This window comes from Corvus kubaryi, unplaced genomic scaffold (assembly GCF_017639235.1).
Source record: "Corvus kubaryi isolate FWS band 111438036 unplaced genomic scaffold, C.kubaryi_AGA036_p1.0 37353, whole genome shotgun sequence".
Lineage (NCBI taxonomy): Eukaryota > Metazoa > Chordata > Aves > Passeriformes > Corvidae > Corvus > Corvus kubaryi.
In genome coordinates, this window is record NW_024581115.1 from 3,880,468 (window position 1) to 3,894,998 (window position 14,531).

General features: G+C 57.1%; 2 protein-coding genes across 2 annotated transcripts; both read right to left on the minus strand.

Moving 5' to 3' along the window:
• Window positions 1-1,470: 1,470 nt before the first annotated feature.
• Window positions 1,471-7,328, minus strand: TRIM65 (tripartite motif containing 65). The gene is made up of 6 exons (XM_042032581.1): window positions 5,880-7,328; window positions 5,188-5,283; window positions 4,883-5,116; window positions 4,452-4,623; window positions 4,022-4,102; window positions 1,471-2,902 (listed from the first exon to the last, which is right to left on the minus strand). Exons 1-6 carry the CDS (start codon window positions 6,324-6,326, stop codon window positions 2,373-2,375), a joined length of 1,560 nt encoding a protein of 519 aa, XP_041888515.1. The 5' UTR covers window positions 6,327-7,328; the 3' UTR covers window positions 1,471-2,372.
• Window positions 7,329-8,176: 848 nt separating this feature from the next.
• Window positions 8,177-13,542, minus strand: MRPL38 (mitochondrial ribosomal protein L38). Its single transcript, XM_042032582.1, has 9 exons — window positions 13,439-13,542; window positions 12,106-12,285; window positions 11,425-11,553; window positions 11,132-11,340; window positions 10,727-10,799; window positions 10,014-10,059; window positions 9,529-9,687; window positions 9,057-9,193; window positions 8,177-8,764 (listed from the first exon to the last, which is right to left on the minus strand). Exons 1-9 carry the CDS (start codon window positions 13,503-13,505, stop codon window positions 8,628-8,630), a joined length of 1,137 nt encoding a protein of 378 aa, XP_041888516.1. The 5' UTR covers window positions 13,506-13,542; the 3' UTR covers window positions 8,177-8,627.
• Window positions 13,543-14,531: the final 989 nt, after the last annotated feature.

The window sequence follows — 14,531 nt, forward strand, 5'->3', positions numbered from 1 at the left end:
CTCAGGACCTGCTGCTATTCCACTGCTCCCCAGGAGCTGCTCCCCACCCTGGGGCCACATGGAAGGTCCTGAGTCCATAGGTGCAGGTGCTCTCCTGCCAGCCCTTGTGTCCATGGACCCACATCAGCCCTCCCCATGGCCAAAAAGGGCTGCAGTGCCCACATCCCGGCTCAGTCACGGTCCCCTTTTCCTCTGGGGTCTGGCAGGAGCTGGCAGGCACCAGAGAGGGACGGGAGACCCTGAAGTGCTTTTAGAGTGAAGATCTGCCCCATAAATATGAGATCTCTGGACCCCTTCTGTGCAGGATACACAGACAATTTTTTGACTTGGATAAGGTCCCAGGTGCATGCTGGCCCAAGGCCTCACCCAAGGACAGGGCTGGGAGGAGTGGGGAGGTGTCGAGTGAAGGAGGAAGCACAAAACAAATCACATCTGTTCTTGAAGAAGGGGATTGATCCTTTTAAGCTTTTTGTCCCCAAAGGAAAAAATGATGTGATTCATTCCCCAGGCATTCATATCCCCAGCACCTTTGAATGCAGCGCCCAGTTTCATCCTGTTAATCCTCACCAGCATTCCCACGGGAGCAGGAGGAAACATTGGACCTGTGGTCTCGGCCTTGGAAAAACATCAATGAAAACTTTAGATTTTCTTCTGTGCCAAATCAACCTCGGAGCAGAGCAGCAGGAAACCAGGTTTCCTTATCACAGTGCTATGGTAAATAAAGCACCTTCTGGCTCTGCTGCCAGCTGGTGCCATGATCTGGTTATTAAAGCTCTTAGAAATGCCTCTGCCCAAATGAAGGTGCAAACGAGACCATATGCCAGTGACAATATGGGTTTTATTTGATAGTAAGTATGAGAGAGAGAGAGAGAAAGAAATAGAAAATAGGTGGGGGGGACAGAAAGAGAGTGACAGAGACAGAATAAGGAAAATATCACCATCTGTGGATCCCAACAATGCTCTGTTGATCCTCTCCAGCTGGTCTTCTTGGTGGTGATGATTCCCCTCCCCCAAAAAGCACAGAATCTGATGGGTTAATATAGCTCAGGCCAGGTAGGAAAACCCAGGCACCTCCCTGGTAGGGGGAGTTTGCCATTGTCTCTTAAAACAGACTCTGGGTTTGTTGCATCACATGCAGTCCAGGCTCCAGGAATGACTCTGGGGGGGGCACTTTGGGGGGGTCTTTGATGGATTATGATAACCCCTTGGCTGCCTGTCATGTGAATGTCCCGTGGATGTGGGGTTGGGGGTTCCACAGCTGGGCCAGTTTGTGTAAAGGAGGATGGGTGTTCAGTGCCTCTGACCAGAGGTTACACCTGAAACCTCCTTCCCCCACCTCCTTTAGGTGTGAACCTGGCTTCTGTGAGCTGTGGTCTCCCCCAGCCCAAATCCAGCCAGAGGTGACTCTCAGCTGGGTGACCCACAGCTGCTGGGTTTGGCTTTCTTGTGGATGCATTCTTCTCCCTCAGCCTCGTTTGTTTTTCCCTAAGCCTGAGATAATTGAACATCTAGGCAGCTTCACTTACAGTCCAAAGTCCCAGCCAGGTATCTTCAGGGAGGCTTCTTTGGTGGTAGCTTCTTTATACAGTTTTTGTTATAATGAGCAAAACTTTATATCAATGTTTGAGGCATGAACTATTGCAGTCCCTGGCAGCTGCTCGCTCCAAGGTTGGTCACAGGCCCCACGGGGACACAGAAGGGCAGGATGGGGCCCTGCAGGAATGGGTGTGAGAGCAGGGGTACCCAGCTCCCCCTCACCCCCACTGCTGCTTGCTCCCACATTTCCCACGAGCAGCAAGGTTAAGCCAGTTGGAAAGTAGAGCTTTATTGGGAAAAGCAGCATTGTACAAAGAGCTGCAGCATAGAACCCTGAGAAGTTGCTCTGCCATGCCTGAGAGTGGCAAGAGGGGACCAAGAGGGGCTGGGGGAGCAGGACCTGCCTGCGTGTAAGGCAGTGGGAGCACAGGGATCCCTCCAAATTGCTTCAGAGCATCCTGTGGCAGCAACACCTCCCTCCGGGATCCCCCTTATCCCAAACCTTCTCCAAGGTTTGGGAGGTTTGGCAGGGATAGGAGAAAGAGGAAAACTTGATATTTTCACCCCTCTTATCACCCCTTCCCTTGCTCTGTCTGTAGGGACAGGGCCCACATATGCCTCCACAGTGAGCTCCAGCCCTGCCGCCCTGCTGTGTGTCACTATTGTGATATTTGCATATGCAAACCAAACGGGTTCATTTGCATATCTGTCCTCATCAACTCGTTAAAACACTGCACCCCACACCTGCCTCAGCACTGAGGTCCCACTGTACCACGACAGCCTCAGCTGCAGCTCCACTATGGCACCAGCCTGGCACTTGCCAGCCTGGCTCTGGCTCAGTCCCTCTGGCACAGCGTCACCACTCGCCCCTCACACAGCCAAAACACGGGGTACAGCGGCTCAGTGAAGACACTGTGGAAGGAGTGGATGAGCTGTGTCCTCTCCCCAAGGCCATAGAAGGAGAGGAGCCCCTTGTCATAATCCAGGCTGACCCCCAGGTTCTTATAGAGCTGCTCCTGGATTTTCTCAGCCCGGCCCTTGTGCCAGGCCAGGTAACAATCCTCCCTCACCTGCAGCCCCCACGAGCCCCCATCCAGCCCGATGTTGAACCTGTGGCCCTGCTGCTGCTCCCGGGGGAGCCCTCGGTAGGTGACCCCCAGGATGATGGAGTGGCTGGAGATCTTCACCTCCCAGTAGTGGTGGCCGGGGCCGTAGCTCTGCGTGCACAGCACCTGCCAGGGCTCGAAGCGGGGGCCCTGCTCCAGCCCAGGGACGGGGCTGGGGCTGTGCTTGGCTTTCTGGGCACCTTTCGACAGCTCCAGGTACTTGTTGGCTGTCTTGGGATCAAAGGTCAGGATGCGGTGGTCTGGGAAGAACAAGGACATGGATGGGGCTGAAATACTTCATCAGACCTTTGCACTCCCCCAGCAACGATGGGGTTTAAATTCTGTAGGGCTGGCTCCCGAAGTAGGAGGGAACAGGCTGTTTGGAGGGGAAGGGGAGTAGGGAGGATGCAACACCTGCCCTAGAGGGAATGGAAAAGCCCAGAAATAGCTGTTGAGGCACTGAGACACGATGCTTTGCACAGTCCTTGCACAACCCAGCTAACAATCAGCGAGTGGCCACTGTGACCACAGTGGGTTCTGTGGCCATTTTGAGAGGGATGTGCTTGGTTTTAAGACCAAAAAATACCAGTGTGGATGGGGAGAGCGGGAGAAAACCAAGTGTTAAGTGAGCAAATATGGTATTACAGGGAGTTACTCTCCTCTGCATGGGCTGTGATAGCTCCTGCTGTGGGCATTCACTGGCCACCAGCACCCCACCTTCCTCCCCCAACACCTGGGCCTGGCAGCTGGCTGGGCTCCTGCCTGCTGCCCATAAATAACAGGGGCTTCCTATTAATAACCCTAAGAATGTTCTGTGGGGCCTGATGGAAGGAATTCCTACAGGTCCCATAGGCAGAGATTGCCTCCTTGGCAAGAGTGACACGACCAACATGGCCTGAACATTACCCAGCCCTCTTCCCAACAGTGAGGAGATGGGAAGAGGAGCACAGAGGAAATTCCTAAGAACTGGAGAGGGATGGGCCTGGGGAGGAAAGGGGACACGAAGGACTGTAGCTAGGAATGCTGAGGTCATGTCCCTGGACAGAGAGCAATGACTGCAGGCAGGGCTCTGGACTGGGGCTATGCCATGCAGGGCAGTGACTGATCCAATACCAGACAACCTCAGTTTCCATGGGAAAGCACTTCCTGGTGCTGCTAATCCCCTTAATGAGTCCTTTCCCATCCCAGCCCATCCACCCTATCCCTACACCACCCTTCTCTGCATTTAGAGAGACACGCTGGAAGAACCAGGGAAGGAGCCCCTGTCCCTGCAGCCATGACCACCCTCCTCCCAGGAAGGAGCCCAGCTTGGTGACATCCCTTCCTGCTGGGGACCCCAGTGAGGTGCTTCTCCCTCCAGGCCCCCCTGTGCTCCTTACCCTTCAGAAGCTCAGCTCGGAGCTGGCACCTGGGGAGAGGGGCCACAACCTTCACCGCCAGCTCCTGGGGATGCCCTGGGCCTGTGGAGGATGGGAACGGCATTTTGAGTAATGCCACCCAAAACCATTTTTCTTCCTGGCTTCATGGGAAGAAGAGGAGAAGGAGGAGGAGGAGGAGGAGGAGGAGGAACTCCATTGTATCCAAACCTGGGAGCAGGCACGTGCCACCATGGTTCAGCATTTCCAGCAAGGAGGGGCCACAGGAAAGCCACCTGTGGGCTCATCCCACTCCATCTGCTGAGCATTAAATGTGCGTCCCCATTCCAACCCCCTGTGCCCAGCAGCTGTGTCCCCAGCAGTGACACAGGCCAGGCTCTGCTTCAGGCTGACTCAGAACCCTTCAAAGTACCCCTGAGAGCAGGAGGGTTACCTTGGCCAGCGGGGTCGGGGACTGTGGGGACCACAGAGCCAGGCGAGGCCTCCAGCAGGAGCCTGGAGAGGTCGGTGAGGATCTCAGAGATGGGCTTGACCACAGCAGCTACATCAAACTGCACAGGCACCAGTGCCTCTGGGCTCTCCAGAGGTGGGAGCAGGGGGAACTCCTGCGGACAGACGCACGGACACCATGCACCAGTCTGGACAGGACTGTGCATGTCTCCCTATTGGGCAACAGGGGCATCCCAGCATCACCCACACAACTCTTCAGGGACTCCCAAAAAACAGCTCCTCTCCACAGCCCCATCACATCTCTGAGCCAAACTGAGGATGCATTCCCAGTGGGAAAGGGGTTGAACATGATTCTGCTGTCATCAAAAGGGTGCAGGCCCAAGGAAAGGGAAGGACTCAGTGCCAGAGTGATACCTGGAGGAAGGTCCTGTGGTCAGGGCAGGCCAGCAGGCTCTGAACCCTCTCCCTGTGCTGGCCAAGGACATCCAGGCGGTCCTTCAGGAGGTTCCAGTTCCTCTCCACATGCTCCAGTGCCACCACCTGCTCCTGCTCAATACTGGCCACTGTCTGACACTGGAAATCCTCCAGAGCTTTCCTCAGGTGGGTGAATTTGCTCTGAATCCCAGCTTTGAGTTCCTCGGAGGAGTCCTGGGCAGGAAGAGCCATGAGAACCAGTGTGCCCCCACCCACAGGCCAGCACAGGGAGGCTGCAACATTACCTTGATGCTCTGTGTTTGCACCTCCAGCTCCTTCATTGTCAGCTCAATCCTCTCCGATTCCTCCTGGGCTTTTTCCAGGGATACTTTCAAAAGGGTCTGTGAAGGGAGGCACCAACATAGAATCATTATAGTTGGAAAAGACCTCCAAGACCATCGAGTTCAACCTTTGACTGAACACCCTCAACTAGATCAGAGCACTGAGTGTCACATCCAGTCATTACTCCCAGTCGCGTCCAGTTGCACATCCTGTGGAACAGCCCACTGCTGCCCACTCCGCCGCCAGGACTCTCTCAGGGCTGCAGGACGAGGCTAATGGGGAAGGAAGTGGCTCGGGAAGGGGACTCTGTTTCAGGGTAACAAAGAAGTGATTTTTTTGTGCTGTCTTTCACCCCTTTTTTAGCTGTTTCCTCTAGATCAGAGGGTCACAAACACAGACGGCACCGTTCATCCCGTGCTGCTGGATTTATCCAGCTTGCTGCTGCTGCTGACAACACCTGGTTTCTCAAGGAGCAGCCGGGCACTGGTGGCATTTCCCTGGCCAACCCCATGTCCAGCTGAGGGCGGGCACTCTGGCACACAGAGGGACATCGCATCCCTGCAGCAGGACCCGGCGCGGTGGAAGTCGATGTCGCGCTGCGCCTGAGTTGTCACAACACCCCCTGTTGTCCCATGGCCCCAGCCCTGTCACCCACCTGCTTTTTGGCTCGTTCCTCCTCGAAGAGCACCCGCCGGTGCCGCTGGCAGTCCCGCACGGTGCAGACGCAGCAGATGCAGCGCCGCTCGTCCTGGCAGTACAGCTCCAGCGGGCGCCCGTGCTGCGGGCACAGCTCGCCGGGGGCCACCTCGCACCGGCCCGTGGCCGAGCCCCGCGCGTCAGCGTCCCGTGCCAGCTCCACCACGCTGTACAGGGTGACATTCTTCTCCAGCTCCGGGCACCGCTTGAAGCCCCTGCGGCACTCGGGGCAGGTGTAGCTCGCCTCGCTGCCGGCGGGCGCCTGCTTTTGCTTGTCCCAGTGGTCGCCGATGCAGCGCTTGCAGAAGTTGTGGCCGCAGGGCAAGGTGACGGGCACCCTGAACAGCTCCAGGCAGATGGAGCACACCAGCTTCTCCTCCAGCTTCTGCGAGATGGGTGATGCCATCCTGCCTGTGCCGGGATCCGGGCGAGAAGCCGGGGAAATAGAAACTCCTGCGCGCAGATGGAGAGGGGGTGACGCTGAGCCCAGAGGCGGGGCAGGGCTCCCGAGCAGACGCGCTCTTAAAGTGACACCCGGTGGCTGCCCCCTCGTCACGCTGGCTGTGCCACACGCTGGGGAGACGAGACGACAGGGAGGGTTGGAGCTGTTCCCCCGTGGAGAGGGAGGGCTGTGAAGCGCAGTGGGAGACTCCGGAGAGGATGGAATGCTGCAGTGACAGCACGGAGACACGCAGGGGGCTGACAGGGGTCAATGTGTATTTCCATGAACACATGCGTATATCGATGTGCAACTGGATTTTCATTCCTTTATCCATTGCCCTTTGAGGGAACTTCCAGGCATCCTCAGCTCTGCCAGGGCTGGGTCCCTGAGGGCTGGGCAGTCCCCCCTGCCACAGAGACCTCAGTACAGAGCTCCTGCCTGGGAACCAACAGAGAGAGGCACCCACTGCTGCTGCAGCCACGTGTCACCTCCCCGTGCAGCGGCAAGGCTGTGACACACACCAGCACCAGCCCTGTTCTTCCCTTGCATCTTTTAAAGCACAGCTCCTGCTGTTTGCCGTGTCCTCATGCACACCCACCACGCCTTTTCCTACGAACTTCCTTGCAACACCTGTGCACATCAGCAGCCTGAAACGCAATAAAGATGCCGCCTGGGCCACCTGTCCCTGCTCAGGTGGCAGGTGGAGTCTCCTGCCTGGAGGCCAGTGTGGTGCCTGTGCACTGCAAACCTTCACCTCCTTGTCACACAGTTCAGTTCCAGTTTTCCCAGCCCAAGCCTTATCTCTGTACCAGGCCCCCGTGCTATCTCTTGCGCACGTTCCCAGGCTGCTGACGCTGCCGGGATGGCCTCGTTTTGCAGCAGCTCTGCAGCCTCCCCTCGTGAGCAGCTTCCCTTTCACCTGCACAGGTGAGGGCAAGCAGGGAGCAGGTCTCTGCTGGATCATCCATACCAGCTTCTGTACCACAGGCAGGCTCAGAGCCACGCCCCCAACCACAGGAGAGGACTTAGGATATGTCACAACTCCCTGCATGCCCCAGCAGAGCTTCAGCCCCCAAACATTCCTTTGGGCTCAATCTGTCAATTCTGACCAAATATTTAAAGCCCAGAGAGGCATAACATGACCTGTGTGTCTGCCTGGAACCTGTGCCCCCACCGTGGGCACCTCCCCAGTGCACTCATCCCAGCTTAAACCAGACCCCAGAACCCTTCAGGATGGGAGGGGTGTTCAAGGAGCTCTGGGGTAACTGGTATCAACCCTGAGCATAGGCAGCACGGGGGCACTTCAGCCCAATCTCAGCTGTTTGCTGAAGGCTCCAATTTCCTGACAGAAGGAAAGTCACTGGGAACCAGAGCTGGGCAGAGGCAGCTGTAGCAGCAGAACGTGTTGGTATTTGGGGGTTCATGCGAACAGGGGATGCACAGTGGAGCACAGCAGAGAGCAGAGGCTCTCCAAGGCCTGGGAACAGGATCGGCAGCAGCAGTGCCAGGCCACCAGCAGCAGCAGCTCTGCTTCTGCTCCACCTGCCCACACCAGGCATGTCCTGTCCAGGGAGAGAGGGGAAGGAGGCTGAGGTCTGTGTGCTTGGGCAGCTGAAGCCACCTCCACAAACACCGACTTTGTGCAGGTTTACCACCTGTGCAGCCACACTCTTCCCGAAGTACAACATCCCAGAAGGGAAGTGACTCCGGCCAGGGGAAGGGCTGCTCAACTCCCCTGCATCCTGCTGAGCTCCCCAGCTCTGTGCCAGCTGGCCAGGGTAACAGGTTCTTCCCAATGAAGACACATATGCCAGCACTGCTCATAGAGTGTTTAATCAGACTCATCTCTCCAGGAGGACTGCACAAATAAAATCTGACACAGTCCTGAACCGCAGCATTGTGAGAGGAGGAAATCCAGGCTGGCCTGGCTCTGTTTGTTCCATAAACAGGCAAAAGGAGAACTGTGATCCCTGCAGGGAAGCAAGGCAGGGCATCTCTGGGGAGATGCAACCTGCCAGCCACTGCTCAGCTCTGCTGCAGAATCAGGAGCAGGGTTTCACCCTGGCCATGGATTCACTCTGAACATTCTCGTTAAGCAGCCTCTTGACCACGCAGCTGCCAGCCCTATGAGCACCCAATGCCGGCTCCCAGCACAGGGGAACTGGGAGCTGAGGGGCTGAGACTTTGTCATTTCCCTCCTGAGGCACTGAGGGGAGTGCAGGAAATCCAGGAGCCAGCATCCCACGGACCAGAGGGGGCCAGCTCCTAGTAAATGCCATAGGTGGGCTCCTGTGTGTCTCGGTACCTGTCCAGGTACCTCAGGGGCTGGTGGCGAGGGAACTTCACCTGGGGAGGGTGGTACGGGGGCGGCCGCACAAACTCGAACACCGGCTCCCTCATGTCTGCAAAGGGGTGACAGGGTCAGCAGGAGGGCTCACATCTGAACCCCACAGCCCCCCTCATCCACACAGGACCAGGGCTGCTCAAACACACCAGTGGAGTTATTTTAAAATCCTCATCCAAACAGCCTTTTAGGGGTTGGTCCCTCAGGCTGCCATTAGCTTGGAGGAGGATGGCTCAGGTGGGCTTATTCTGTGCTGATCCTGGACAAGTGCCAAGACCAAGTGAGAGCCCTGCAGCCCCAGGGCCATGTCCCACCCACAGACCCCCTCCTCCAGCATCCCCATTCCTTACTGAGCAGCTGATGGAAGGTGGAAGTGACAGAGCTATCCCACTGACACTGGAAAAATGCCAGCCCTGCCGGGGTCATGGCATCCTCATGCTTTCTGTAGAAGTCAAATGTTCTAAAGGTTCTCATCTTCAGGCTGTAGCTGGAAACAAGACACAAGCACCAGGTGAACCTCTCCTTGCAGCAGTACCCTGCTCCGTATCACCCCAGAGCATATGAAAGAGGTGGAAAAGGAAGCCACTAAAAGGAAATCTCCCAGTGTCTCCAGCTCTGTGCACGACAAACCACTCTCTAACAGCCTGTTCTGTAGCAACAGGACTCTGCAGTGCTGGGATTGTGGCTGCAGAGGACACACAAACTCAAAGCAACCCTGGAGAACCCTACAGAGTGACAGGAGCTGCTCCCCTACTGCAGAGACAGGCACATGAACCCCAGAAGCAGCAGCAGCCAAGCCCAGCACGTGAGCAGAGGAATTACCACGGCGTCGGCCGAGCGTCCTGGCTGAAGTCGATGGGACCGCGTTGCTTGAAGAGCAGGAAGATGAAGCGGTGGTAGCCCGTCCCCATGGCAGGGAAGGGGGGCAGGTAATGGCACATCTCCTTACCAGACTTGATGTCACTGCCTGGGATGTTGGTCCTGAACACAAACACATTTACACTTATTTCCCTCCAGCAGATTCATGCAGGACTGCAAATTACTCTGCCGTGCTGTGATGTGATTTCTGCCCCATTTGATAAGGGAACAGATAGCAGAGATTGCTTTCATCAGAGGAAAAATCCCACCCAGTGACTGGAATGCCAAACAGCAGCAACATCTGGAACTCCTGCACCTTTAGCAGGAGCCAGAACATGGGGCTAAAGGAGCTGATGGCAGGACCACCAGGGAAAGCCACTGGTTCTGAGCTGCTGGAGGAGTTTCTGCCCACTCCACAAGCACAGAGCACGTGGCTCTGATGTACTCACACCAGCCAGTGGAGGTACTCCGAGTCTGCATCCCTCAAATGTCCATCTGCCAACACACAACACAGAAAGGTGACTTAGGGACACCCTGGTGCCACCATTGACCCCAAAGTCAGAAGGCCCAAACCTGCTTTGACCAGAGGGAGCAGCTCAAGACCTCCCAGCATTCCTTCCCTAGTGGAAAAGGAACTCATTCCTATAGGACTGAGTTTAAAAAGAGGAGCGAAGCACTCTGCAGATCTAATTCCAGGATTCTTGAAATCTTCTTGGGCAGCTGCATGCCTCACTGTGCCTTGGTTTCTCAGGATGAACAATGTCAGCAAAGCTGCCTTCCAGGCAGATTGCCCAGGGAGAGGAGTTTGGAGGTGAACAAAAGACAGGAGTCAGAATTGTTTCCTCTACAGTATGACACAGGTCCTGTTGTGTCACCATCCCCTCTCTCAACTGCTACAGATTTGGGGAGGCTACAATCCTTCCTCCATAGGTACCTAGGAGATATGACATCCCAGAATTGCAGAATGGTTTGGACTGGAAGGGACCTTAAAGCCCGCCATGGGCTGGGACACCTTCCACTAGACCAGGTTGCTCCAACCTGCCCTTGAACACTTCCAGTCTTCATCATCTCTGACTGTGCAGCCAAGAGAATCAGGAGTTAACCAAAAGCTGAGTGAAACAACCCAGTTTAAATGTGTTCCTTGAAAGAACTCTCTGCTCACCTGGATTTGTGAGCAACAAGGTCCAGAGGGAACCTTTGTCTGCCTCGTATGACACTGCAGGGGGACTGGAAGCCTAAAAGAGCAACATAAAGAGAATGTAAATCACACACACAACAGCTTCCATGAACTGTGTCTGGGCAAGGCTCAGACACAACACAGACTGGGCACTGCCAGACCACTGAGGAATCCACCTGGAGAGCCCCAGGGCATAAATAACCATCAGCCTCCTGGCAGACAACCTGCAGTCTCTGTCCCTATTGCATCCATAAAATAATTTCCTTCAGCACAGAGGAAATGCCCTTGTAAAAGGCACCCCCTGGAATGAGCCATGCTTGTTGGAAGCATCTGGCAGAAACTTTCAGGCTTCCCAGGGGCTCCAGGTTGTTCCCAGCTCCCCTCACGCACCTCTGACGGAGTCACCACGTTCCCATAGTAGACTGGCACGAGGTGCTCGTCCTCCTGGCTGTAGTGCACCCTCAGGGCAACCCAGGGGGTGAAGGTGGCCCCCTTGAACAGGTCCCGGAACACCCCGCAGTGCTCAGCCACGCGCTGCTTGTGGAACGGGCCACTGGTCCTCTCCCACTCAGCCCTGACGTCGTCGAGGGGAATGAGCACTGCAAGGAGAGAGGGAGGATGCAGAGGCAGCTGCTGGAGAGCTGGGGCAGCTGGAGCAGGAAGGGAGGTGCTGGGGCACTGACCAGTCCGGAGCCGTGCTGCTCGTTCCATCTCAGCATTCCGGCGGTTCTCCCTCAGGATCCTCTTTCTCTCCTTGATCTCCTTTGCCCGTGACAGCTTCTCACGTGGCAGGCCGATGTCTGTCTGGGGCTCTTCAGGGAGGGGTGAAAAGAGAGGAGGTGAAACCTGTGAGCACTCAAACCACCCAAACACAAACCCCTGTGAAACGTCTGAGACACACAGGCTTCCAGAGATCAGGATCACAGAAGGGTCTGGGTTGGGAAGGACCTTAAAGACCATCCACTTCCAACCCCTGCCATGGACAGGGACACCTCCCTCTAGAAAAGACTTGAGAGGACAATCAGGACTTGATTCTGTCCCCTCTGCACCTCCACGCTCCTGCTCCTCCTTCCCCATGGCCCTCCCATTCCAGCCGCTGAGCAGCCCAGCTGTGTTATCTGCTGCAGGCCTGAAGCTCTGGGTCCTTGTCTGCTCCCTGTGGCACCACTGGGGCTCCAAGGAATCACTTCTTTGCTCTGTGTCTTTTGGCAGGTCCTGGCCAGCCTCCCTCCCTCTGGAAAACTGCCACCCCTTCTTCCTGGAGACATTTGCACTCTGCCAACTTGTACATGGGACCCTGTGCCAGAGCACCTCACCAGCTCCTCACAGGCTGGTTTGGGGACAAACCCATGTTCCCTGGCTACCTGCAGGGGGGTTGGTGTGTTTGTGGTAGGTGTTCCACCAGTGTGGTTTCCTGCTCTCCTGCTCTGCCAGCCGCAGGTACCGCCTGAAGCTCCGGTACTTCTCCAGCGCCTCCAAGTTCTCGATGTCCAGGTCCTCGTTGGGCATCGGCCCCAGCGGGGCTGCCCTCTTCCAGAGCACAGCTGGAGGGCAACAGAGATCCCGAGGGGTTCGGGGTTCAGAGGGAGAGAAACGAGCCTGGGATGGGCAGAGCACGGACAGGGTGGGAACCATCCCCACCTCCCACAGCCACCGTCATGGAGTCACAGGGTGGGTGAGGCTGGGAGGGACCTCAGTGATCTGGTCCCACCTCGCTGCTCCAGCAGGGTCATCCCAGAGCACAGGGCACAGGATTGTGTCCCGATGGCTCTGGAATATCTCCAGTGAGGGAGACTCCACACCCTCTCTGGAGAATCTATTCAGGGCTTGGTCACTGCACAGGGAAGAAATTCTGCCTCGTGTCCAGATGGGATTTCCTGGGCATCGCTTTGTGTCCGTGGCCTCTTGTGCCATGGCTGGGCCTCACGGAGCAGAGCCTGGTCCCTGCTCTGCCCCCTCCCTGCAGACAGGGACAGACAGGGCCGAGGGCCCCTCTGACCCCAGCTCCCTCAGCCTTTCCCCAGGACAGAGATGCTCCAGTCCCCAAATCATCTTTGTGGCCCTCCATGGGACCCTCTCCAAGAGCTCCGTGTCTCTCTCATCCCGAGGAGCCCAGAACTGGACGCTGCTCCAGGGGAGGCCTCGCCAGGGCTGAGCAGAGGGGCAGCATCGCTCCCTGAACTGCTGCAAATGCTCTTCCTGACGCACCCCGGGACACCAGTGACCATCTTGTCCCCTGGGGCACAGTGCTGGTCATGGACAGCTCGCTGGCCACCAGGACCCCCAGCTCCTTCCCCACAGAGCTGCTTTTCCAGCCCGTGAGTCCCGGCCTGTGCTGGTGCCTGGGGTTGTTCCTGCGCAGGTGCAGGACCCTGCACTTGCCTTTGTTGAACTTCAGACAGTTCCTCTCTGCCCTTCTTTCCAGCCTGTCCGGGTCCCTCTGAAGGGCTCACAGCACTCTGGGCTGTCGGCCATCCCTCCCAGCTTTGTGCCATCAGCGAACTTGCTGAGGAGGCATCGACCCCTCATCCAATTGATGAATAAATGAAACAACCCTCGGCCCAGTACTGAACCCGGGGGGACACCACCAGTGACAGGGCCTGGAGCTCGGGACACAGCCGTCCGAGAGCATTCTCCCATTCGCCCCCCTCCTTCCCCGGCGGGTTTCGGGGCTCCCCTGGTTCTCCCGTCTCTCACCGGCCGTGCCGAAGCTCCGTCCGCCGCGGGCCCCGCGAAGCGCCACGCTCAGCAGGGGCGCCGCCATGTTGTGCGCCGCGCTCAGGGAAGGACCCCGTTGCCACAGCGACGGGCTCTGCGCCGCCCAGGCCTGGTGTGGAAGGCCCGCCTGACTCGGGCTGTCCCCGCGGCGGGGCTGCCCCTGGTAGTGCCTGATTAGAAACGTCCCAATCGCCGCAGCCGTTCCCTCGCCCCGATCTCCCCATTCCCGCTCTTGCCCCACTGAGTGAATTGTCCCAAACCTCCTTCATGCCGTGGGCAGTTCACACCAACACCGAGTAAAGGACAAAGCCAGCCCTGCTCCTGCCTTGTTTGTACTCGAGCTCCTGCTTTCCCCAAATCCCCGGGAATCGCCTGCCTGCTATTTTGGAACCTGCAGACCCATCCGACCGTGGCTTTCACCACACATGCTGCCAGTCCGTCTGGGAACACGGGCTCCTTGTAAAGCCTTCCCCAAACGTGGCATTTATTTTAAGAGTCACAGACCCTCGCTCCAGGACTGGAGTCGCTCTCGGGCGTCAGTGCCGGACACTGGGACTGCTCCGGCGCCAGCAGAACGGGCTCAGCCCTTGTGGAAATGGCACCATCGTGGTGCCAGAAGCTGGGTGAGGCTGCAGGACTGTCTGCTGCCCCCGAGACAGCAAATCACGCCGGGCTGTGGCGTTCGGTATTGCCAGCAGCAGCAGGCACGATGACACAAGAAGTGCACAAAAGCCTCACCGACAGCAAGGAAGGAGAGTGTTTGTCAGTACATCTACTCTCAAAAGCAATGGAAAACAACTTCTATGGATGGATTAAAGCTGCTGCTGCTGCCCAGCACCGCGGTCAGACCCTCGCTGCGGGCACTGCCCAGCTTTTGCTGGTGTTTGAGCTGCAGTGGCACCGAGCACATCTCGGCCCCGTGCCAGCTGTGTTCCCCCGTGGCTGTGAGCAGCAGGGGAGGCTGGATCGCTGTGGGATAGGACAGGCATCACCACGGCAGGGGGCTGGCTGCCCTACAACACTGCAGAGCAAAGCCAAGGAGGTCGGACTCTATAAAACACCAAAATCCCGC